At 37.9% G+C, this 23,352-nt stretch overlaps 1 protein-coding gene across 2 annotated transcripts in view; it reads left to right on the top strand.

Annotated features, from left to right (window-relative positions):
* Positions 1-23,352, top strand: part of abcc8 (ATP-binding cassette, sub-family C (CFTR/MRP), member 8) — a 65,757-nt gene that overhangs the window by 23,250 nt on the left and 19,155 nt on the right. Inside the window, exons 8-20 of one of the 2 annotated variants that reach the window (XM_041997394.1) lie at positions 111-275; positions 571-726; positions 4,795-4,929; positions 5,235-5,397; positions 7,817-7,857; positions 8,319-8,464; positions 11,294-11,408; positions 11,598-11,774; positions 12,875-12,947; positions 13,070-13,175; positions 20,107-20,139; positions 22,663-22,701; positions 23,049-23,147. In XM_041997394.1, coding sequence (XP_041853328.1) covers positions 111-275; positions 571-726; positions 4,795-4,929; positions 5,235-5,397; positions 7,817-7,857; positions 8,319-8,464; positions 11,294-11,408; positions 11,598-11,774; positions 12,875-12,947; positions 13,070-13,175; positions 20,107-20,139; positions 22,663-22,701; positions 23,049-23,147 — 1,448 coding nt within the window. The remainder of the gene's footprint in view (positions 1-110; positions 276-570; positions 727-4,794; positions 4,930-5,234; positions 5,398-7,816; positions 7,858-8,318; positions 8,465-11,293; positions 11,409-11,597; positions 11,775-12,874; positions 12,948-13,069; positions 13,176-20,106; positions 20,140-22,662; positions 22,702-23,048; positions 23,148-23,352) is intronic. The other variant, XM_041997395.1, reaches the window with a different exon arrangement.

Raw genomic sequence — 23,352 nt, 5'->3', positions numbered from 1 at the left:
AGCCAGTTATGATGGATTAATTCCGTTTTACTAACCTTCAGGTTCCTGCCTGACAAACCATGATAAATCAGCGTATTTGTTTCCTTCCTCCTGGGTCTGCCTGTTTCCAGATGAAGCTGCTTGGTATCTATTTCATTTCCTCGAAGGAGTTTCTGGAGAATGCTTACGTTCTGGCAGTGCTGCTCTTCTTCGCCCTGCTCCTGCAGAGGACCTTCCTCCAGGCGTCCTACTATGTGGCCATTGAAACTGGCATCAACCTGCGTGGGGCCATACAGGTGGGCTGTCTGAGATGTTCTCTAAATTATAGAGATATAGACAAAGGTAGCTGACATTAATGACTTGTTGGTGTAGTTTTGTTTTCATGTTTTGGTTTTTTAGGACAAGTTTAGTGACATTTACTATAATTTAATATAAGGACTGCGTGTAGCAATGAAAATATGACAGGACCATCTGTATATTTTCTCCAGTGGTCAAATTAACTAAAGAAAACGAGTCGACTTTATCTATTAGCACATTTCAATTTGTGTGACTTTTTAAAAAAAGAATTTTATATTTTTGTTTTCTTTCAAGACAAAAATCTACAACAAGATCATGCGTCTGTGCACGTCCAACATGTCCATGGGAGAGCTGACTGTGGCTCAGATCTGCAACCTGGTTGCCATAGATACCAACCAGCTCATGTGGTTTTTCTTCCTCTGTCCTAACCTGTGGGCCATGCCAGTTCAGGTAAGATGTGTGTGTTTTTTCTGCTTTGTGTGCAGATGCCTGTGTAGTTTACCCACAGGGGGATGCTTGTGCTGATGTTTCATGATTTATATTCCTAAAAACAGGCTGATGTTCATTTCTTTGCATTTGATTTATTTATTTTATTGTATTATGCTTAAACACAACAATAGCAGAGTGAACCTTCAATGTTGTTTTTGCTCTTAAGGTTTCATTTGCGTAAAAAGAAGAATAAAGAATAAAGCAGCCCAGTTCTGCTGGGTCTCATGTTTTTTCTCTATCTGTTTATAAATGTCGACTCTGCAGACATGCCCTTTTTTTCCTTTAGTACAGGAGTATAAATGAAGGTTTAAATAAAAATTTGATGTTGCAAAGTTCTCCTTGCAGCCCGATGTGTTAAACTTAATTGAGTTTTATCTCAAAGGAGCTTGTTAAACAGTTTTTCTGGGTTGTTGTCAGCCATGTTCCAGCGTATTCTCTCTGTTGTTCTACATCTTGCTGTTCAATGTGTTTGTATCATCCTGTAAGATGCGAAGCTTTAGATCTTGTGAGAAAATAAAGCATTGTATGCAGAGTGATGTAAAGATGTGAAGGCTGAGACCTGAGCACCGGGTGTTAGAGTCCCTGTAAAAGTGAAACAGATGTGTTGTAATTATATGTTTACAACTGCAAGCTCTTTCTTTGAAATGTTGTTATATAAGAAAATTGTGTTATTCGTGACACACAGTAGTCTGTAATCAGTGCAGTCATCAGAAAGCAACTCATCAAAAATGAAACATCAGAGGAAACCTGCTGAAATCAGAGCTGCCTTTGTTATATGTTGTATTCTCTCCCATGTTCTCGCTCTTAAAGCTCTACACAAGATCATTTTTCATATCAGATCCCCCACTGAGACACTGGTCTGTATATCATTCCTTCCACATCAAATCAAGATAAATAAACTGCTTTGCTTGGAGCAAAATAAAAAAAAAAACAATAGCTATTACTGCATGGTTCTGTACCTGCAGGAATTTTATATTTTTTTTATTTGTTTGTAGCTGTTGGCAAAAAATGTGCAGGGAGATAAACTAGAAACAGCAATTAGCAAACAAACAAACAACCTTAAAACCTGGAAATAAGAGACTGATAGCTGATATAATTATCAAAGGAAGGAATCTGAGAGATTTAAATACACTTATTATTCAGAATGAGCTGCAGGTGCATTATTTATATAGTAGCTGATTTGGGGTGCTGTAAGCTTTTAACAGCATATGTTAAACATGTTTCTATATATGTAAAAAAAGGAAAAAAAAGACGAGTTCCCACAGTAAAAAAAAATACACAGGATAAAATAATAAAGAGGAAAAATATTTTTATGCAATTTTGTAAGATATAATATCAAATTACACTATAGATGTATGGTATCACCACTTTAGTGTGTATAATAAAAGTTATAAGTCCACCAAAGTCCAAAAATATTGTCCAGGTCAGTTGCTGATTCTGTGTTTAATAAAAAAGGGAGCGTAAAGAAAATTACAAAATGAAATTGAGAAATCTAGTTTAACTGAATATTCCTGATATGTTGATTAAATTCTCACTGAAACAGCGACTACAGCTTCCCAAATGCTGCTGGAAAAGATGCATCAATGCCTGCCTTCATTGTAAATTTATTTGATTGCCTCTGTTGGATTTAAGTCAAATGCAGAAGGGGCCATAATTTATTATTTCATTATAATTATATGATGTTTTGGGCTTTTACTTAGGTATATGCTGGTGTAAGCACATACTCTTCTAAATGTGTTTCTGTAACCCTGTTAGCAAAAAAAGTTTGATTGATTGTCACATCTCAACTCACACCTCAATTTTATTATTTCAGCATGATTTCTGATGTGTTTTTTTTTTTTTACTTTATGCTTATATCAACTTTGCAGGAGCCTGCTTGTTTAATGCAGTGATGTGCAATGCTTATGTTCTCTGACCTCATACCATTTACCTTCTTTAATGCCTTAAAAGCTGTTTTTTTTTATCCAATGTTTGTTCCCACCACTTTCTATTGCAAAATAGCTCCTTCGGTCATGCGTTATAACCTACCTTACGGTTAGTTGCAAACATTACAAGGTTCATTAACATTTCACCTACAACTGATTGTTTTTCAGCATGTTTATTTTCTTTTTACAGAAATAAGCAGTGCTCTATTGAAATACAAATAGACACACAACTTTGGCTTTTGTTGTCACATTGCATTATGTTTGGAGGACATAAAGGTTCTTATCTCTTTAGAGCAGAAAAAACTGTCCCAAGGTCAGCTTAACAATTACATGAAAGGGCTTGCATGCAGATGATCATTTTCAAATGCTAGAAAGATGAAAGAGATGAGTCTTTGGGGCATTTCAATACAACCTAGTCAATATTTTTTTAGCACGAAATGACATGAGAAGCACTCAGAAACTGGATGTTTTAGCCTTCACATGTGCAGTAACCCCACTGAGATCACAGATGTTCCAGCATTGTTAGTATTCGCCGTTCGTAGAAACCTGGCTGCATCAAACAGGGATTGACTCTATTGTGTTCAATCTTTACTGACTTCTGTCCTCGTCGGATGTGTCAGTGAGCTTTTCAACTTCACCAGGGGGTTTTTGATGTTTCAGAGATTATCTGGGTTTTTTTTTTATCCTTTAGCATGTTTTATGTTCTCAATGACATTTTGACTTGTAGCAGAAAAAGTACTTGAGTACATGAATTTAAATGTCCGATTGATAATGATCAAACTGAAGCTTCATTCCGTTCTGTATTGTTCATTTCTGAATCCTCAGACGAGCAGCCATCTGTCATCAGCAGGTAGCAATAGCAATGCTGACGGGATGATGCTTTCAGAGTCAATATTGCTATAAATTAGATTATGACATTAATCTGTTTCTTTAACTGAGCCAACATGTAAAATGAGAATCTTAATGGATTTCCCTTTTTAATGTTGTCGGCTACACATTTTCTTTGTCTGTTATGACAAGCCAGCCTATCTGCAGTGACCTCAGTCCTCTCATCTCTCAGTTTGTACATCCTCAGTTCCTCGCCTCCTTGTGTTTAAAATGACTTCTCTCCTCAAATTTTATAAAGACATGTGCCATGAATATGTTAAAAATAATTTCTGTTTTTGCTTTAACTACGTCAGTCTGGCCCAAAATATCTGCACATAATTTGTTGCAGACATACATGTTCCCCTCAGGAAAATCTGGAATCCCTCCGATGAGCCTTTTTACCGAGTCCCCAGTGCTCAGCATAGCCTCAAATGCTGCCACTGGAAAGAATTGTTGCATTTGAGAAAGGAGCTTGTGGTCCTGAGTGCTGTGTGACCCTTTTTAAATGAGGTGTGTATGATGTGAGGAGCTGACTGAAACTGTGTGGGGGTTGGTAGCGTACATGACTGACTCCCGCAGGGTTAGCTTGTGAAAGAGAGAAGGAAATCTCATCCCGTTGTTCACCCGCCTTTATTCTAGTGGCACACATTATCCAGTGACCGATGAAAGGGGGAATGTTGCATCTATCTCCATTTAGTTTTCTATATTTCTAAAGCTGACAAGGCTGGAGAGGAGCCGTGGACGGGTTAAAACGGGGATATGTTTATGTTACTGGTGGGTACAGCTTATAGCAGTAAGAAAAGTTTAATTTGATAAATATTTAATCATGATCCTTTATAATTCTTTATTGAACTAAGAGAGAATATTGAAGTGAAGGTTACTTAAACACAAAACATTTAGTATGTTCTTTCACTTGTTAACCTTTGTGGGTGAAAAATTTGTCAATGGGAAAATCCAAGTTAATAAAATAATTTTTCAGAGGCAGCAGTCATTTCCTTCAATATTGATTCAGTTTATCCCCTATTGAATTAACTGTTTGACAGACATCTCTCTTCAAGTTTGCAGTTGCTCTGATGTGCTCAAGGTCACTGCATCTTATAAAGCATGAAGGCACAATATATTACTAATGCTGCTAAAGGGCCAGAGGGTTCACTGTAAGTGCAAGACAACTCTTTGGAAACCTTCTATTGTACTCACCACAAATAAAGTGTGTTTTTGTACATCTTCATCTTCTCAGATTATTGTGGGAGTGATCCTCCTCTACTACCTCTTGGGAATCAGTGCCTTGATTGGAGCAACTGTCATCGCTCTGTTAGCTCCTGTACAATACTTTGTGGCCACAAAGCTATCCCAAACACAAAAGAGCACTCTGGTGAGTACTGACATTGGTCCTATTGCTTGTGACTGTTTTTATATTTGTTTGGTCTTGGATTGGCACAGTTTGTCCTTTAGATTGAAATCAGGTTGTTTAGAAAAGTCCTGACTTCTCTTTGAGTCCTGTTATCCTTGCAAAAATTTCAGTTCAATTTTAATTTGGAGTTCCTCCAAAGCTTTGATTTATCCGGTAGGACAATAATTCACACAGCAGATAAATTCTTCTCGCCTCTGATTATTCTTGTATCAACCTCATGTAGGGCACGTGTCCTTGGTTTGTTAGATTACAGTTTCTTGTTTCAGGAATACTCCAGTGAACGCCTAAAGAAGACCAATGAGCTGCTGAGGGGCATCAAGTTGCTGAAGTTGTACGCCTGGGAGAACGTCTTCCGAGACAGTGTGGAAGAGACCCGAGGCAAAGAGCTCACCAGCCTGCAGGCATTTGCTCTTTATACATCCATATCCAGTATGAAGCTTTCATATGTTCGCATTTACACATTTCACTGTCATGATACAGATTGACATGTAATGTTTCTTCCTCATAAAAAATGCCTATACAGGAAGTTTTCACATAACTAAAGCACATTTTCTGGTATAAGTTAATTTAACTCCTATATGTTCAGTTGTCTCAGCTAAAGTAGCTGTGACAGCAACTAATGTTTTATGAGCATTGTGTTTTTATTCACTTCCCATTAACACAACACACCAGGGTGCAATATTGTCAATCAGTACTGATTTATTTCCCACAGTGTGTCCTCCATGTCTGCTTCACTTTCACTGACAACAGCAGCTGGAGTCTGCATGTCTCCTGTTCTGTTATAGATTGTGTTCAGTCTGAAATCAATAAATACAATCAGAACTTCCACATTGGCAATTTATTAAATGAACAAAACAAAACACTTCACGATGCTTCACTTCAGTATCTTTCTTGTTTTTTTTTTTTGTTTTTTTTTCTTGCTCCCCTTTTAGATTGAAATCCATGTTTCTCATTGCTGTGTCACAACAAAATATACAACAGGTTTGTCCACAGGTCCAAAACAATGTAGTATCACATTAAAGCTGCTGAAGCTGTGAGAAAATAATGTTGTACTTATGATGATAACAACCGTAACCATTACAGTAAAGCCTGAACTTCTTATGTATTCATTAATTTATCTTCCTTACAATGTTGTCTTACCCTAACTTATGCAAACAAAGAGTTAACAAGAGAAAAGTTCTTGGATGATTATGGGTGTGATATTAGTTCTGTGCAGTATAACTCCACTGTAAAAACTGTGGGAAAAAGTAAAAGAAAAAAAATTGTTTTAGACCCTTAAATCTGAAAATATGTCTTTCAGTGAACTAAAGTTTTACAGGGAAAAGTTATATGACTTTACAAAGTTTTCTAGTCTCTTCTTAAGCGCAACCTTAATTGAGTATCAGATGGTGTTGCATTTACTGTACCTTTGAATTTGAAGCTTTTATTTTTGCTTTTTGCATCAAATCTCATTTTTAGTTTTACAATTCGCTTAACTGAAGAAATAGATAACCTCACAATGCACTATCTTTGTTTAACGTTTATTATATTCAGACAAAATGGAAATCTGACTTATTCTTGGAGTTTTCAAAAAAAAAATTTCGTAACGATCATAAACTTGAACTTCTGCTTTCCCATTTTTAATGAATGCACCATCTGTAAGGCATCGGTAACAGCCGTTACAAATTGAAAGACGTGATGTGGCCAGATAAGCATTAGTTTTTAATGCTAGCTGCTAAAAACTCAGACAACAAAAGCAGAAGACTGGAAGGACGATGAAGCCTAGAATTAATGGAGGTGATATGTGATGGAAGAGTTGCCAGGTGAGTTCTCAGTGGGGGTTTTAATCGGCCAACAACTGACTGCTAACGACGGCTAATTTAGCATCCAGCTAGCATACTCTATTAGCTCTCTCCAGCCAGTTGAAGACACTCAGCTGTTGAATCTAATCTTATCTCTTGCTCGGCCCCTTTCTCTCCTTTTCGTCGCTCCAGTATTAACCACTTGCATGATAAATCGGCCATGGTGCCCATTCAAAGAGGCTGATGCATTGATATCCAGTTTCTAGCATTTGACAGGTGCCATCAAGCTAAACGTGAAGCTTTCTGGAATAAAAAGTTTTGATGTGTGATTTGTTATACTGCAAGATTTGGTATCAATCCAACACCAAGTTAATAAAGGGCTAAGATCGTCAATGCCAATACTTTTTGAAAGGGCTGTCAACATGTATGCGTTAATGCAAAGAGATAAATCTAACGCATGAACAACCAGGTTATTACTCATCATAAATAAATCAGAATTGGGTTTTTTCTCAGTGAGAGAAACTGATTTTGGTCGTGTAGCTGCCTCGTCACTGAAGTGAACTGAATCCACCAAAAACCACTTTATTTATGAAGATTTTGACTGTTTTACATTAAAGTATTGATATTATCACACTTGTGTTGATCAATACCAATACCAACGTTGGTATCAACATCATGAATATTTGGGTCGATCCGCCCACCACTAGCCCAGATGCTGCAGGATAGTGATGGCTCAGCGTAAGGAATACACATAATAAATGGTAGTATGCCATCAAAACACTTAAATAGCTAGTGTGTGTGGTCTGAACCTCTTGACTTATGCCCTCTCATGCTGAAAAATTGGCCATCGAGGGTAATAGAGATTTCAAAAGAGGTGAAGGGAAGAGTAGGTTGGGGTCTAGCGTGTTATGCCCTGCCTGTGGAAAAGGTCAGTGAAAAGAACCAGTTGCTAATCTGTTATATATTATTATTAGATTGTTTAAATGAACATTTTCTCTTTTCAAAACATACAAAAATTATTTTTCCACCTCATGTTGGTTGTTTAAACTTTTCTCTTCTCCTTCCAGTTTTTATGAATGCAGCTATTCCTATTGCAGCTGTGCTGACAGTGAGTACCACTATTATTTCCCTTTAAAATAAGCTTCCTTATCCTTGAGATTGCTGTGTGCATCCTGTTGTCCCTTCCCGTGTGCGAAGGACAGAGCAGAGACAGCGGCAGGCACCCAGACTGTTAGACAACATTTTACAGTGACCTAGGGGAGGACTTTCTGACAACACCACACTGAATCCTGCCTGTATTAATAGAAGTCCTTCAAAGATGTCGACATGAGTGAGGAAAAACATTAGAAAAGCCAGACAGACACTAAGGAGCAGAGATGACTATGAGAGACACATGTCTACAAACCATTTATCTTTGATTAAATTTCACCGTCCTCGAGGAAAAACAAGTTTAATTTGTTTTCTTTTTCAGGTTTTACTTTGTCACTCAGTAATTAAACATTTCCATTGAACTAAATTCATGTTTTTCAGACTAACCTCAGTCATTCTGTTCTTACTGTGATCCTGCAGACGTTTGTGGTCCACGTCCACATTTCTGAGGATGCCGATCTGTCCCCAGCTGTGGCCTTTGCTTCTTTGTCCCTCTTTCACATCCTGGTCACCCCCCTCTTCCTCCTCTCCAGCGTGGTGCGCTCCACCGTTAAGGCTCTTGTAAGGTGAGAAACCAGTGCATCATACAGCATCTATAGATAACCATGTTCTTTTTTTTTCTAAGTAAATAAACATCTAAAAAAATATAATGCAGAGGGAGAGTTAAACTGAAACCACAGAAAACTACAGAGAAGGAGCAGAGTTGTGAAAAGCAGCATGATTACAAGAAGCTCTTGACCTTTTCATGAAAGCGATGGATCGGCTGCATTATTGAATGAAGCATTTACAACCACATTTCTCTGCCATTTTGTAAAATGTTAACTGACAGTAACATTTATTTATTTCCTCCATGAGCTTCTCAATTACTTTGGAAACCACATCAGTTGTGATTAGGCTGCTGCAGAGCTGCAGATCTCCATCAGCCATGGATCTTATCAATGCATTAATCCTGTTAACCCTTCAGCCTCTTAAATATCAGGTGTATAACTTATAGTATTGGGTGATACAAATGATGCTTGCATGTATTTGTCTGTACAGGACCATCAGGATGCAAATATTAAAGCCATATTGGTGGTATATTCTTTTATCATTAAGGGAAATGATCAATGCTACAACACAGACTCAGGCAAAAAATATTAAATTACCACTCCTGAGGGACTTTTGTTTTGATGTTCAGACAAAAAAAGAGGTTCCAGAAGGCTAAAGAGAAATGAGCAGGGTTTGTGGATGATTTAATGAAACTGATATTTATTGATGAATAATGTATCCCCATTTGGCAAGACGGGGATGCCAGAACTGTTGTTTATTGCAGGTCCAATGAAACATATAGAGATTGATGTTACAAGGTTAGCATGTCAGGAAAAGGACAAGAGGAGTCATAAATACAGAAAATCCTCAGGTGTACGTTGAAATTTTGGAGACTCCCTCCATCAGTCAGAAGTAGGTTTTAATTCTCCAGGAAAGACATATCTGAATGTCATGGCCGGCAAATAGTTTGGATCTTAATCTGAGTTCAAATTTAAAAAATGGTCCATAACAAAAAAGAGCCAGAACCTTATTAATGAAAAACATTGTTTTTCATTAATGTATTTAATATTCAAGCTGCCAAAAAAGCAAGAGAAGTTCAAAACAGGGTACTAATTTTTTTTTTTTTTAGAAGGTTGTGATTCAGTTTTTTTCTCTAATTGACTGAAAAAAATGCTTTAAATACAACATTTTTAAAAAATGTATTCTCTCTCTTTTTTCTTTGAGCCAGAATAGTGTTTTGTCATGTCTGAGTGGACATCATCCAGGACTTGGGGTTTAATATTCTTTGACAGGGGCTCTTAATGCTTTGATGCTCTGTTGGTTGAATAGAAGTCTGATAAACGGCACAAAAAGCAGGGGCTCGTAACAGAGAAGGATAAACATGTAAAAACATTTACAAACATATAAAGAGGAAAATTAGACAAACAAAATTTGGTGTCACTGGAAGTGATTGGTCATGCCTTTGGCACAGAGAAGCTTAAGAATTATCAAGTAAATTACAAGATAAGACAGTCCTTTAAGGACATAAAGTCAGTTTCTTCTTAACACTGCTGAGGTAATAAGGACACGTCACCTTAAATTACACCTCCTCTTGTCTGTGCTTCTAGGAACTGATCACAGGTTGGAGTCGGCTGTAATAGGGAATTGACGGTGCTAAAAATTTGCCTTAAACTGCTCACAAAATGCATATCACACATTTTCTTTAATTTTAAGAAGCCGTCTCTGATCATTGTGTTGACGTCAGCAGTGAATTCGTCCTTGTGTTAACAAGGATGGATGTGGAAGCTGCATGATCCTCGGAGAGAGTTATTTTAGGATCAAATGATGTGACACACTTTACTGTATCAGCAACTATAAAAAAAAGCCTTCACTGTGGATTCATGTTCACAGCTTATCTCCACACAACCTGAAAAATACATTTCTTTGACGCAAACAAAGGACTCAGTGGTAACAAACCATTCCCATTACATAACGCAGTTAGTTTTCGATGTGTGTGACAGTTCAACCCGTTGAGTGTTGCTGTAATTTCTCATGTTTTCTGTGTGTCTCGTGCCAGTTGGGATCAGTTTCAGATGCATTGTTTAGCTCAGATTAGTTAGTATATTTAGTTGGCAATTATCAGCAAAAATGAGAAAAATACTCATTTAGTGAAGGAAATAAATTATTTAATCTAGAGCAGCTCCGGTCCTTGAGGGCCACAATCCTGCAGGCTTTTGATGTGTCCCTGCTCCAAAACCACCGGAGTCAAATTGATGAGTCATTGTGCAAAACGATCTATTTCATTTGAGTCAGGTGTGTTGAAGCAGGAAACATTGGAAAACCTGCAGGACAGCGGCCCTCAAGGACCGACTTTGGGCACCCCTGATCTAGAGTATATGTAACAGACAGACGATGCAAAAAAACCCCAAACTTATTCTCAATTAAATATTGATTAGGCAGTCTGAATCAATTCATCTTTAATTTAACCACACCGACCTTATTAGCATCATTAATCCTGTTTCTGTTATCTGGATTGAATCCAGAACAAGTCTCACTCATATTCAGAGTCAAAGTCGAGTATCTATTTGTTTTTTTTTTTCCTTGTTTTATCTTTTTTTTTTTTCTTGGACAGAGGGATCTGTTACACAGACAACACATATGCATACACACTCATAATCAATAATAACCATCCTTAAAAAAATGAAATAATACTTTATTTATCCCAGAGGAAAATTGCAGTTACAAACTGCAAAAAGTAACAAAGTAAACAATAAAGTCAGTAAATACAGTAAAGTCAGTAAATACAGCATATTGGTAAAAGTATTGGTGACATGTTAACATAGTTTTTTACACAGGTTTCATGTCAGGCCTTATTCCTCTCTCTGCAGTGTTCAGAAGCTCAGTGAGTTTTTCTCAAGCGATGAGATTGGAGATGAGCAGGAGCCCAGGGCGACCGTCACATCTGGCTGCAGCAATCACAACCAAAATAGGTACCAGGCTGTGGTAAGTATGTGCACATCTGCTTCTGATGACTGTGGAAGCAGGGTGGAAAACGTGATACGCAGTAACGTCTGTCCTGTTGTGTCCAGGATGCCTCATTTAGCTTTAAATGTGTTGTCTTCCTCCACCTGACTCTCCTCCTTTTAATACCACCATCTCCTTTGTTCTGAATGTTACATAAACCTCCTCTAGTCATCCTCTAAACCTCGCCCTTCGTCATCCTTGTCCACTTTGTCCCAATTACTGCAGCCCCTAAAGGTGGTGAACCGGAAGCGCCCTCCGAGGGACGACTGGAACAATTACAGCTCGCCGGGGGACCAGGAGGGTGATGGACCCTCCCAGGACATGGATCAAGACATCTGTATCAAGGTAAGAGAGCTGACAAGACAACCCAGTGTGTCACCTGTAATGATGATCTTCAGCTAAGCAAGACAGGTGTCAGGTGATCTGATCAAAGTTTTATTACAGCTGTTCACCGGTTAAGCAGATTTAGAAGCTTCACGTTTGGAGCAGTTTCACCTTGATGAAATGTAAGGTGATGAAAATGACCTGATGGTAGAAACATGTTTCCTGGTTTTAGCTCTGTCCTCAGCCACTTTTCATTTACATTCCAATAATTAGTTTAATTGATGTGGACAGTGCATGTTGATGAAAAGACTCTCTGACAAGCTAATTAGCATCACTAGTAAGCTAATTAGGATCCATAGTCCTGCAAGATTTACAGATTTCTTAGCATAATTACCCTTCAAAGGCAAGATATTACAACTTATTTTCTTTTGTTTTATGAGTATTTGAACACTTTCAGTAAAATAAATAAGGATTTAAATAATTTACAGATCATTGAATTCTGTTTTATTAACATTCTGCAGTGTCAACTTTTTTGTGGGGGAAAGTTATAAATGATTAGTGACATTATTCTCTGTCAGCCTCTTGATTATCGCTGTGTGGCAGCTTGAGTTATTGATCGGTGCTCCAAAGAACGGGCTTTTTTTCTCCGCCACCCTCTTCAGTATGATCCTAAAGTCTTCTGAGTGGAGTGTGGCTTCTCTTCAGCAGTATTTTCATAGCTGGACTAGTTAAAGTGCCCTCATCCAGTAGCAGTCTGCACATCATCATAGTCTTTCAGTTTTTGATTAAACTTGGAGTAATGAGTCTTTCTTACAGTCTCTGCAGCTCACAAATCTGTAGTGATTAGACTGAAAGCTGCACCACATTCTGTGTTAAAACCTTAAGTGCAGTTGAAGAGACTTTTATGAAATGTAATGAGCTCTAACCTTCATGCTACTCAGATATTTGCCAGCTTAGTTCAAAATGTTCTGGATGCAGCTGAATAGCTCTTCGCTGAATGATGAGAGTAAGGATAGAGCAGCAGTTACTACATTACAATTGTCTGATGTCTTTACTTTCTGTTTTAGAGGGAAGTTAATGTTTGACTTATCTGCTGCCTGAACCTTTGTTTTTTTTTCCAGATTACAAGTGGTTATTTCACCTGGACAGATGGACCGCCAACACTTTCTAATGTGGACATCAAGATTCCTTTTGGTGAGCGTCGGCATCTAGTATCACAAGCTATCTCCTTGGTGTCGCCTCACTGTTTTCTTTTTACACTGATTTACAAGGACATACTTTTAATACTACAGCCTCTCCCTCATCACATGTCTCAGGTAAGCTGACTATGATTGTGGGCCAGGTTGGCTGCGGGAAGTCGTCTCTGCTGCTGGCAGCGTTGGGAGAGATGCAGAGAATATCGGGAACAGTCATCTGGAACAGGTCAGTTTTATTTTAGTAGTTTTTGTGAGCTTAAGGGGTCTGGTGGCTGTTATTTATGGTAGAGGAATGACAGGAAAGCAGAGGAGGAGAGGGGTGACATGCAGAAAATGGCGACTTGTCTGGACTTGAGTCGTGACCGACCGTGACGGGAACTTTAAACCTCTGGACATGTGACCCTCTAAACTAGTGTTTGTATTTTGCAAATCATGTTAGAAACTTAATTCTGAATCTAGATTTTTAGTTTATTTTTAAGGTTTATATTGCTTCGCATTGCTGGAGGGAAATTTTAAACAGTTATTTTGATAAATATGAGATGTTTTTAGGGATTATTTGCCTGCTGTTCCTGAATAGTTTTTGCTGTCATCAGATAGTGCTTGCAACTGTTTTGTGACAGCAAGTAGTTTTTTATTTCTGTGTTTTCCTGTTTCCTTGTGTTTCATTGACAGAGCAATTAGATCCTAAACCAGTACTGCAAGCACTCGGTTGCATGACACAACATTTTGTAGAAACAGAAACAGAGCAGATACAGCAGCTTTTGTTTTTTGTGGTAGTGAGATACAGAGGAGGAGAATGTAGTGATGGTTTAACACTGACCCAAATTCAGTCAGCTGCAGCTTGGAAAAATTCCCAGACGTTTCACTGTGCTTGGAGGCCAGAAGCACACCTAAGTGTGCCTCTTCCCCTCGCCACCTCATCTCTTAAAGATTTTACCTCAGGTCTTCACATCAGGCTCATTCATCTAAACTGAGATCATTTAGGAAAAGTTGGATTAACACAAAACTGACAAATTCAGATATTCTTGGTTCCTCTGTAACATTTATACTGGGCTATTTTATAAAGAGTTTGCTCCAGTATGTTGGGTTGCAATGTTGCACTGCTCATTTTATTTATTTTATCACTTTGGTGACTAGTTGAAATTTTTTTATTTCTATTAGTACGACCACAGTGACTTGCAGATTGCATCTTGTTCTCTTCTCTTTTCCATGGCTGGAATGAAAATAAATAATCAACTCCTCCTGATCCTTTAAGATAAAGCCATTTTTTTGTTTGTTATTGGGTAATATATGCTAAAAATTGTTAACTTTAAAAGTCGTTTAAGACCTCAGAGGATGAGAGGTCATCATATTCTACATGTTGTAACTAAAAACAACCTTTTGTAAAAAAAATAAATAAATAAAATTTGGAGAAAGGTTTGAATTTGTCTTGAAGATGCAATATTTCCTCACTGATGTTGAATTCTATTAATAAGTTAAACAAAAAGTTATCAAACTCCATAAAACAGATAAGCTGGTGTTCAGTGAAAAATGTGACTTTTATTTTTGTAATTGTTTGGTAGTAATGTTTCATGGCTGGTGGTACAAGTCAGCGGGTCCATGATGTTTCCCAAATAGACTTTTAAGCATTGATAACATGCACACTTACTTTCCCTCCTTTTTCCCCAGTGATGATTAAAAATAGACAAAGAAATTTTTTAAGTGTAAAATTACAGTTTGTTCTGTTTTCCAATGTAGCTTCTGTACACTGAGTGGTATTTTACAATAAACATGCAAAAGATGAGTCTGTATGTACAATAACTTTAATCAGAATGGGGCATACATGACTCGTCTCAGAGACCTGGGGTCAGACCTACAACAAATAAAAACTTTCTCCTCCTCATGTTAACACAGGGAAACTGATTTGTGCCTCACAGATAAGAAGGTTTTCAGGGGCTGCATGATGAGCCCTCCAATACACTCTCTTTTCTACTCTTTAGATTTTGGGCATGTAGGTGCCTTGTCACAGTGGGTAACTAAATCCAGCAAAAACCACTTTATCCTCCTTATTTATTAAGTTTCTAACAGTTTTTAAGCCTTAATTTCAGAAAATGGCCTATTTGATATATTACACAATTAACCACTCGGTCCTCAGATCTGACATCCTCGTCCACACTCCTTACCGCTGAACAGAACTTTTTATATGTTTGCATGTGAACATGTAGTTTCCACTGAGTGTATTAAGAAATTAGGCCTTCAGTGCGCACTGTGGAAGTCTGGACAAGACCTGATGAACTTTATGAATGAAGTAATTGTTGCAAAACTGAGCTCTTTAAGCTTGTGTAGGTAAAGGAAAACATGTAGGTGTGGAATAGGCCTTTCTTTTAAAAGTGACCCAGTTGTCCAGTTCAGTAACCCCTTTATCAACCTTCCCTGCTTTTTGGTGCCTCTGAAGTCTTTCTGAAAAAAATTCTAGTCTTGCTGAAACTGTGGATGACCTTTAACTTTCAGTAAAACAAAATTCCCCAACTAGCAGAGCACATTTAAAATAGCCCAGCTTAAAGTGAATCCTGTGTCCTCTGGATGCATCATTGAGTCATTCCTGTATTGGAAAATCTCATCACCAACCCAGGATAGAGCTGCTATCAGCCTGCATTTGTCAACAAAGTTTAGCCTCTCCTACAATAGATAATCATAACAGTGTCCTTGGCAGCCACACACACCCTCACACATGCTTTCTGCAGCAGTGCTGATGTTCCTTCTGATTCTAGTTTGGCTTTATCCTTCTCTCACCTATCATGTGTCCCTGGGAGATGAAGGAGCTGTCATCTAGTCTTCCTGATATACAGAGCCTCATTTAGAGGAGTATATCCCCATGGTGCTCATGTGTGTGTTGATGTTGTTGTGTTGTGTTTTTAGTCAGCAACATACAACTAAATTACACTTGGATGAGGAGTTGTGTCATGGATTCCACCCAGCACAGAGCAAGAGGCAGCAACAATAAATCACACATGAAGCAAAAGGAGGTGGAGGATAGAGTGGAGTGGTTTGTGCCTGGCAGGGGTGGAAGAATGAGTAATCAGGAGTTCGTCAGGTTCATAATGACGGTCTCATTGACTTGTTTGAAGATAATTGCTGACTGAGTCAACTACTGACTTGCTGATGGTGTTCGAGATTCTGCTGCCCTGCTGCCAGTGTTGGCATCGCTGGTGTATGAATGTGTGGATGAATGTTCGGTGATGGTCGGAGAGGCCGTAGGCGCAGAATGGCAGCCACGTTTCCGTCAGCTTGCCCCAGGGCAGCTGTGGCTACACACGTAGCTTACCATCACCAGGTATGAGTGAGGAGTGGATGAATAATGGATTCACACAATGTAAAGCGCTTTGGGTGCCTTGAAAAGCGCTATATAAATCTAATCCATTATTATTATTATTATTATTATTAACCGTTTCATGAAGCAGACCTATCAGTCGTTCAGCAGCTGTCAGCCACATCACATGATGTTCTTCAGCAGGTAGAGCTGCCGGTTTGTGCAGTTTAAGGACGTCTGATTTAGACGGACTCACCAGCTGAAGTTGAACATTTGCTCTTAAGCTTTAAAAACAACTGTGTTGGTGTACAGAGGGAATGAAAACACACATATACTGTTGATATTTGATGAACATGACACATCAAGCCCCCTAACGCTTACCTTAAATAATGTTTGCATTCACATTACAGAATAAAACCTAATTTCTAATTTTCCATTAATGGGCACAACTGTTGTCCTTATGATGGCCTGGAAATATCATGCTGTCATATTTATGGAATCTTGTATTGAATATACACTGAAACTGCTTTAAGAAATGACTTTGAAGAAACAATTTCATTCCAATGATTATTATCTCCATTTAATCTACTAAAGAAATGAATATTTATAATAAAAGGTGTCCTAACACGTCATCACATTTTTTAAAAGATAGAAATCAACACTGAAATCTCGTTAGAGCAATATAATAATTAGCAATAATTCTCACGACTGATTTACTTATTTCTTGATCTGCAGTTTTGTTTGTGTTCTTCTGGTTGCATTTTTCAGGCAGAAGTATTTGTTTTTTCTGTGGAGCAGTGTGTGACTGCAGGAAGTAGACGTGACAGCATCTTGTTTGGTGCAGCGGGATGATTACATGAGTAGTTTCACTTCATTAATCATGTTAGCTGGTTTTAATATGAAAAGAAGATTTGTTTGAATAAAACTTATATGGATGTTTGGATTTTACAAACACACACCTCCTCACCCATTTTCTGTCTCTACCGGCTATTTTCTGCCTTTTCTTGTCTGCTCTCCTCTCAGCATGAAAGCATGGATGAGAGGTACAACCTCGATTTCACTGTACACTGTGCAAGATCAAGACTCTGAAGCATAACTTGAAGTAATGAGTTACATCATGTGGGCTAACTGTCCCGATGTCTGAATTGCACTGTGTGTGAAGCACTTTAAATAACAACTTTCCCAGCTGTTGACACTCAAACACTGTTTAAGAACCAGAATACAACCAACAGCCAAATATCCTTTGATATTTTTGATACCCATTTATGAGATGTGAATAAGAAAAGGTGGATAGAAGCAATAAGAAATAAAGAAGTTTAAACTCTTCCCAGACGTTGGTTTGATGTGCATATAGTGGACACAACTTTACAAATCATGTCCAACCTGGCAAACATTACAACAACCTGACACATCAGCTGTTTCTGATCAGAGATGGCATTATTCCCAATTATTAAAGTAATTCCTGAAAGAGAACTTTACTCCCCGTGTTCATCCTAGTTTATTTATATTAAACCAGTTTATGAAAATGAAAATGTCATTCTTTCCGATCTTTTAGGAGATCAGATCTTAAGATTTGCATGGCACCTAAATGGAAACCCATCTAATGAAAGGCATTACAGGTATTTTTACTTAAACTTCCAGACACGGCAGCAGTTTGAAGCAGTTAATTTTCACTCTGCTGATTGAAAGTGGATTGCGTAACTTCCTCACACATTTTCTAAGATGTTTGGTCCTTGGAGGTGTTGATTGAAGTGAAGCAGAAAATCTCCCTCAGCCGTTCAATCAGGCGTGAACATGATGAACCCCATGGCTGCAGGCTGAAAACCAATCAGATCTCGTCAAGTGTTCTTAGCTGATGAGATCTGATGCGGTTTTTCATTGAAAGGTTTTATTGTGGGAAAATTGCTCAGTTTATCCCAAATAACAAGGTACATTCTAATATCAAAGGCCGTGTTTCAACTTTATAATTTCAGGGCTACTTGGATTTTTATTAAGTATTTTTATAAATATTATTTAATACATGTGTTTACATGTACATACACATTATTATTTATAAGAGAGAACGGAAAAATAAGCCAGCACCGTAGCTTAACAAACATCCTTACTTCTTTAGGAGGCCAGCTCTGAATTCTCCAATCAGGCTTGTTTGTTAAATGTAAATGGACAAAGCTTTACATCCTAAACCAGATCATTCCCACATTTATACACAATAAATATTCTAAATTACACATATCTTTGTCATAAATAAATTCCAGCACTGATCAACAGAGTGGGAGCATTTGTGGAATTATATCTAATCCAAGGACATTTTGACTTGTGGGTTTGAGACACTGAGGATCAAACCATTGCTGTCAACACTTCTAAACCTGCTCTGGCCCTCTGAAATCCCTCCTGGCTGGCAGCAGTCCCGCCCAGCTCAACCCAGACTTCCTGTCACGGCTCTTTCAGGGAAACTTGATCATACAGTCGGCCTGGTTTAAACTTGGTCATGTTGGTGGTGAACTCACATGCTTTCCCTCCCTTTGACGTCAGCGTCTGTCATCTTGCACTCGAGAAGTACAAGCTTCACAGAAATGAAAGCTCTTCTCCTTTTTCCTATCGAAAGTTATGAAAAAAGCAACATTTCTCCCATTTAAATCTTTTTCTTTTGCTGCTTTCATCATGTTATCCTGAATCCTGGTCAATGCTCCGGAGGGACAGTCAGGGTCCAACACCAGAGTCCTCCATCAGAATCCTGTACACACAATTTAACTCCCACTAGTACAGAAAGTTTATTTCAGTAATATCAGTTTCACGTTAGGCCTTTAGCTGTGGTTGAACTCCTTTCTTGTCTCTTTGTTTCATTTTCCTGCTTTTCTCAGGTTGAAGCTTTTCAGAGACCCAGTCTGTATCTTCCCTACAAGCCGGAACTTTATAGCTCAGGTTTTCTCACATAACACAGACTTCTGTTTGACCCCTTCACGCCTGTGTGGCTTTTAAAACTTCTAACATCTAAATTTGTTCAACTTAAATTTCACAAGATGCTGATGTTGAAAAGCTTAAAATGTGTAATAAAAAGTTTTTTTTTGTTTGTTTTTTTAAACTTATAAACCTGCAAGTCAGTGATAGAAATGACTTTTAGCTTGTGTTTTGTTTTGTTTTTTGTACATTTTTACATTCCTTCCAGATTATTTACCCATCTATCTCTTCTGTCACATGTTTAATTTATAAATGTATTTTCTAGTAAATGAACCGAAAGAATGATGCAGCTGTAGCAAACAAATCAGTGACAGTTTGTGGATAAGTTAATCTACACATTTAATTTGATTGATTAGACTTGAATCACTCTTTTGTGTGTTTTAAAGGTAAATGGCTATTTAGTCTCAAAACTCCATGATTATATGTATCTTGCACTTGAACATGTAAACACATTCCTTCTCTCTCTCTCTCTTTTCACAGCCTGTAACAGCTGTGTTTACATGTTCAAGTGCAAAACATCGGAGCTTCTTAAATGTCAGCCACCACTTCCCTCCCTAACAGCTGTTTTCTCCTGAATTGTAATGGCTGCTACAGTAAACTGGAGCCTTCACCCTCTGGTTGTACTCAGATGGCACTGAAGTCACCTTCTCAGGACGACTGAAGCCTAAAAATACACTACAGCTTCCACTGAGCATGTGCAAAGCCGCTCACAGCGATGTAAATGGTTATGTGCATGCATAGTTTTTGATCCATGTCAAAGAGTTTATGTGATGGTCAGATTACATTGACAGGCACAATTTTGGTTTTTATAATTGGTCTTTATAATGATTTTTTTGCCCTTATTTAAAATAGCATTTATAATATTTGCAGTTGTGTGTATATATAATATATATTTTTTTATTTCTTGCAGCCTGCCAAGCTTTGAGTGTGAAGGAGATGAAAGGTAAGTCCTGCAAATAAAGAACAACTTATTCATGTATTTTTAGTCAGGCCTCAGAGAACATTCACACTAAATCTTTCAGACTGCCTCAAATACACTAAAAATATTTCCAGCCTGAATTATTGAAACTATTTAACTGCTGTTCTGCATCCTGCAGGGCTCTATTTATGATGAGAAGAAAGATATTTGACTGAGAAGCTGAACAGAAACAATAGTGAAGAATAGAAATCATTTTTATGAAAAAAGCTCTGTTGACAGTTCATTATTGTCCCTGCAGAGCTAACGCCTGTGGAGGAGTTATTCTGGCACTCTGTGGATCATTGCTTCTATTGAAAGTTGCCATTCACTGAATTACATGTATACAGACAATTAAACTTTGTGTACTTGAGTCGAATCGCTCGCTGATTTCTCATCTATGGAACTCCAGTTGTGCCAAAACTAATAACTCTTTCTCCCATTTTACTTAGAAAGAGCAAATCTGTAGCAAATGTCCCTCCTCTGAGTGCTGAACGTTAGACAGAAGTAGAATCACCACGGTTCAGAAAGTGTCTTGATGGCATTCAGTCATCATCTGAGCACTAATAGCTCATATTTACAAGTATTAGGCCCACATTAAGAGAAATATTTATTCACGGTTGTATGTTTATGAGAAAAAGTCATAATATTTTGAGAAAAAATTGTGATATTACAAGAGCTAAGTCATAATTTTAGGAGAATTACCTGAAGCAGATATCAAACTCCCCCCTAAATTAAATTCAACGTAATGCCTTTTCAGTATATTTCCTATCATTTTTAGTTGTTTTGTTGCTCCTCTGACCTCCAAATGTGGACTTTGTTGCCTCTTAAATGTGATTCAACAGTTGTTTGAGACTATTTCATGAAATGAGTTGATTCTGTGTTCCTTTATAGATTTATTTTTGTCTCCAGTTGAATAAACAGCAAAAATCATGTCCATAAACATATGAAACCACCAAGCAGCAACGCTGAAAAAGAATTTTAATGTAGCCTAAAATAATAAGAGAGAAAGGAGCTCCAGCTAAAAGAAACAAAAGATGGGAGCAGACTGCAAACCAGCCATGCAACAGGCCGTAAGATTGGGCTGCTTCGCTGACCTAAAGTTCAAAACTAACCTAAAAAAATCTGCCGGTGTCGCCCAAATTCACTCATAAGCAACAAAACCTAACAGAGTTGCCGCAGTGCCGGCGTTGGTGGTGGGAGCCAGGACAGGACTTCCTCCAGCCAATCACTGAGGAGGAAACAGGACAAGTTAACACCGCACACACAAAGAACAGTAGCCAGCGTAACATGTGAGATGTGTTGGAACAACTCATTTTGATCAACTGGAAGCTCCATGTTTTCTACTAAACTCCAAACTGAGAGAACATGAAGCTCTTTGTTGTGTACTGTCACACAGAGATGGTTTTAATATATAACTACACTGACAGAGAAAGCTTTACACAATACAGTTTAAATTAAATTGTGTTAAATAACAATCACTCTACAAGTTATGAAGTCAATTTAACTAACTAATAAAGCCATTTAAAACCATATTGTAATTAGTTTTTGTTTTATTTCCCCTCAGCTTTCATTACTGAATAATTAAGTTCACATGTTGGTGGAGCAGAGTAAGTCATTAAATTTGGAAAAATGGAAAATGCCTCCCCAAGCAATTAATTCTAGCTTTATTATATTTGATAGAAAATTATAGTTTATTTTCCCTTCCCTTGTTTTCATCATGTGCTTGTTTATCCTAATTTGCCAATAATGCGTCACAAGTTGAGTTTTTTTAAATTAAAAATGGTAATGAAAAACTATCAGCGAGTATTAGTATAAAGTAAAATAAGTATTTAAGCGTGCAGTTGATGTCTTGATGTTTAGTCTTTTTTTTCTCAATTTAGAGTTTAAAGTGAAATTTAGCATCCAATAAAGATTTTGATTGTGTTTATTTCAAACGTATAAAATAAGAGCTTAATTAAAGATTCATTTATTCAACTCCCCCTTTAATCCTCCCCAGCACCGCACTAAAGATCATTAGATCGTTTGTAAGTTTATGCTTTTTGCACATAAAGGATTTTACAGCATTTCTAAATATTTACAGTATAATTAATTAATGTACATACACCTCAATTTATCGTGTCTCATCTCAGACAGTCCACTCTGTCTAGCTGTTCATATGTATGACACACATGCAGAGGATGAGCAGGATGATGTAAGGATGACGTCAGGCGTCACAGGTTGATGCTGATTTCCATTTCAGCAAATTACAGGAAGACATTGGGTGGGGGGAGATGTGGACATTGTTTTTAGGAGGGATAAGATCACCGCTAATGTTAGATGTGCTCATGTAGGGAAGTGTTTGGCCTGTTTGGGCTGCTGAGCGCTGACATGATTTCCATAGAGAGGGAGGAGTGTATTGGTTAGTGTGCGTTTGTTTTTTGTTAATCATTAAAGGAATATAATCTATCACCTGTCTTCATGTTTTGGTTGTGTCTCTGATGTGTTTTTATTTGTTTATTTTCCCTGCAGTCCTACAGACAGAGATGCAGCTAGTGATGGAGACATCAGGTGAGCTCAGACATTTCAGTCCATCTCTATGGAAACACATCACCATAAACAGCAGAGATGAAGAGCAGCACTTCTAGGAATCCACCGGCTATTCCCTCTGCACACATACTTGCCACTGACCCTCGGCTACATTTTGACTTTACAAATAGAAACAGTCTCTAATGATCAAAGTAGCAGTTATTTAAGGAGGGGAGTTGTCTTAATGCTTAAACACCAGCTTCTGAGGAGCCCCTGTGGTCCCGAGATTGAACAGCTCCTTAACCTTAACCCATGTGTGAAAGAAAAGACTCATAAAGCAGTCAGATTTAAACATGCACAACTCTACATGTGCTGCAAATCTCTGGCAGGAAGAGGGGCGCCGTGGCCTATGCTTCCCAGAAGCCCTGGCTGTTGAATGCCACCCTGGTGGAAAACATCACCTTTGAGATGCCCATGATAAAATCAAGGTAAGACCTCATACCTGCACCGGAAGGTTTAGGAATAATCAACCTCACTGAGTTGCTGGCTAGGATTACTGATGAGACCATTTTTACTTTTTGTTTGTTTTTGTATAAAACATAGAAACAAAAACAGAAATAAAAAGAAAAGAAAAAAAGCAAACACAAAAGTTGAGAAGGAGTGACTGGAAGCATGAGCTTATCTAATCCCACC

Source organism: Melanotaenia boesemani, chromosome 10 (assembly GCF_017639745.1).
Source record: "Melanotaenia boesemani isolate fMelBoe1 chromosome 10, fMelBoe1.pri, whole genome shotgun sequence".
NCBI lineage: Eukaryota > Metazoa > Chordata > Actinopteri > Atheriniformes > Melanotaeniidae > Melanotaenia > Melanotaenia boesemani.
This window is presented reverse-complemented; position numbering and strand designations above follow the sequence as displayed.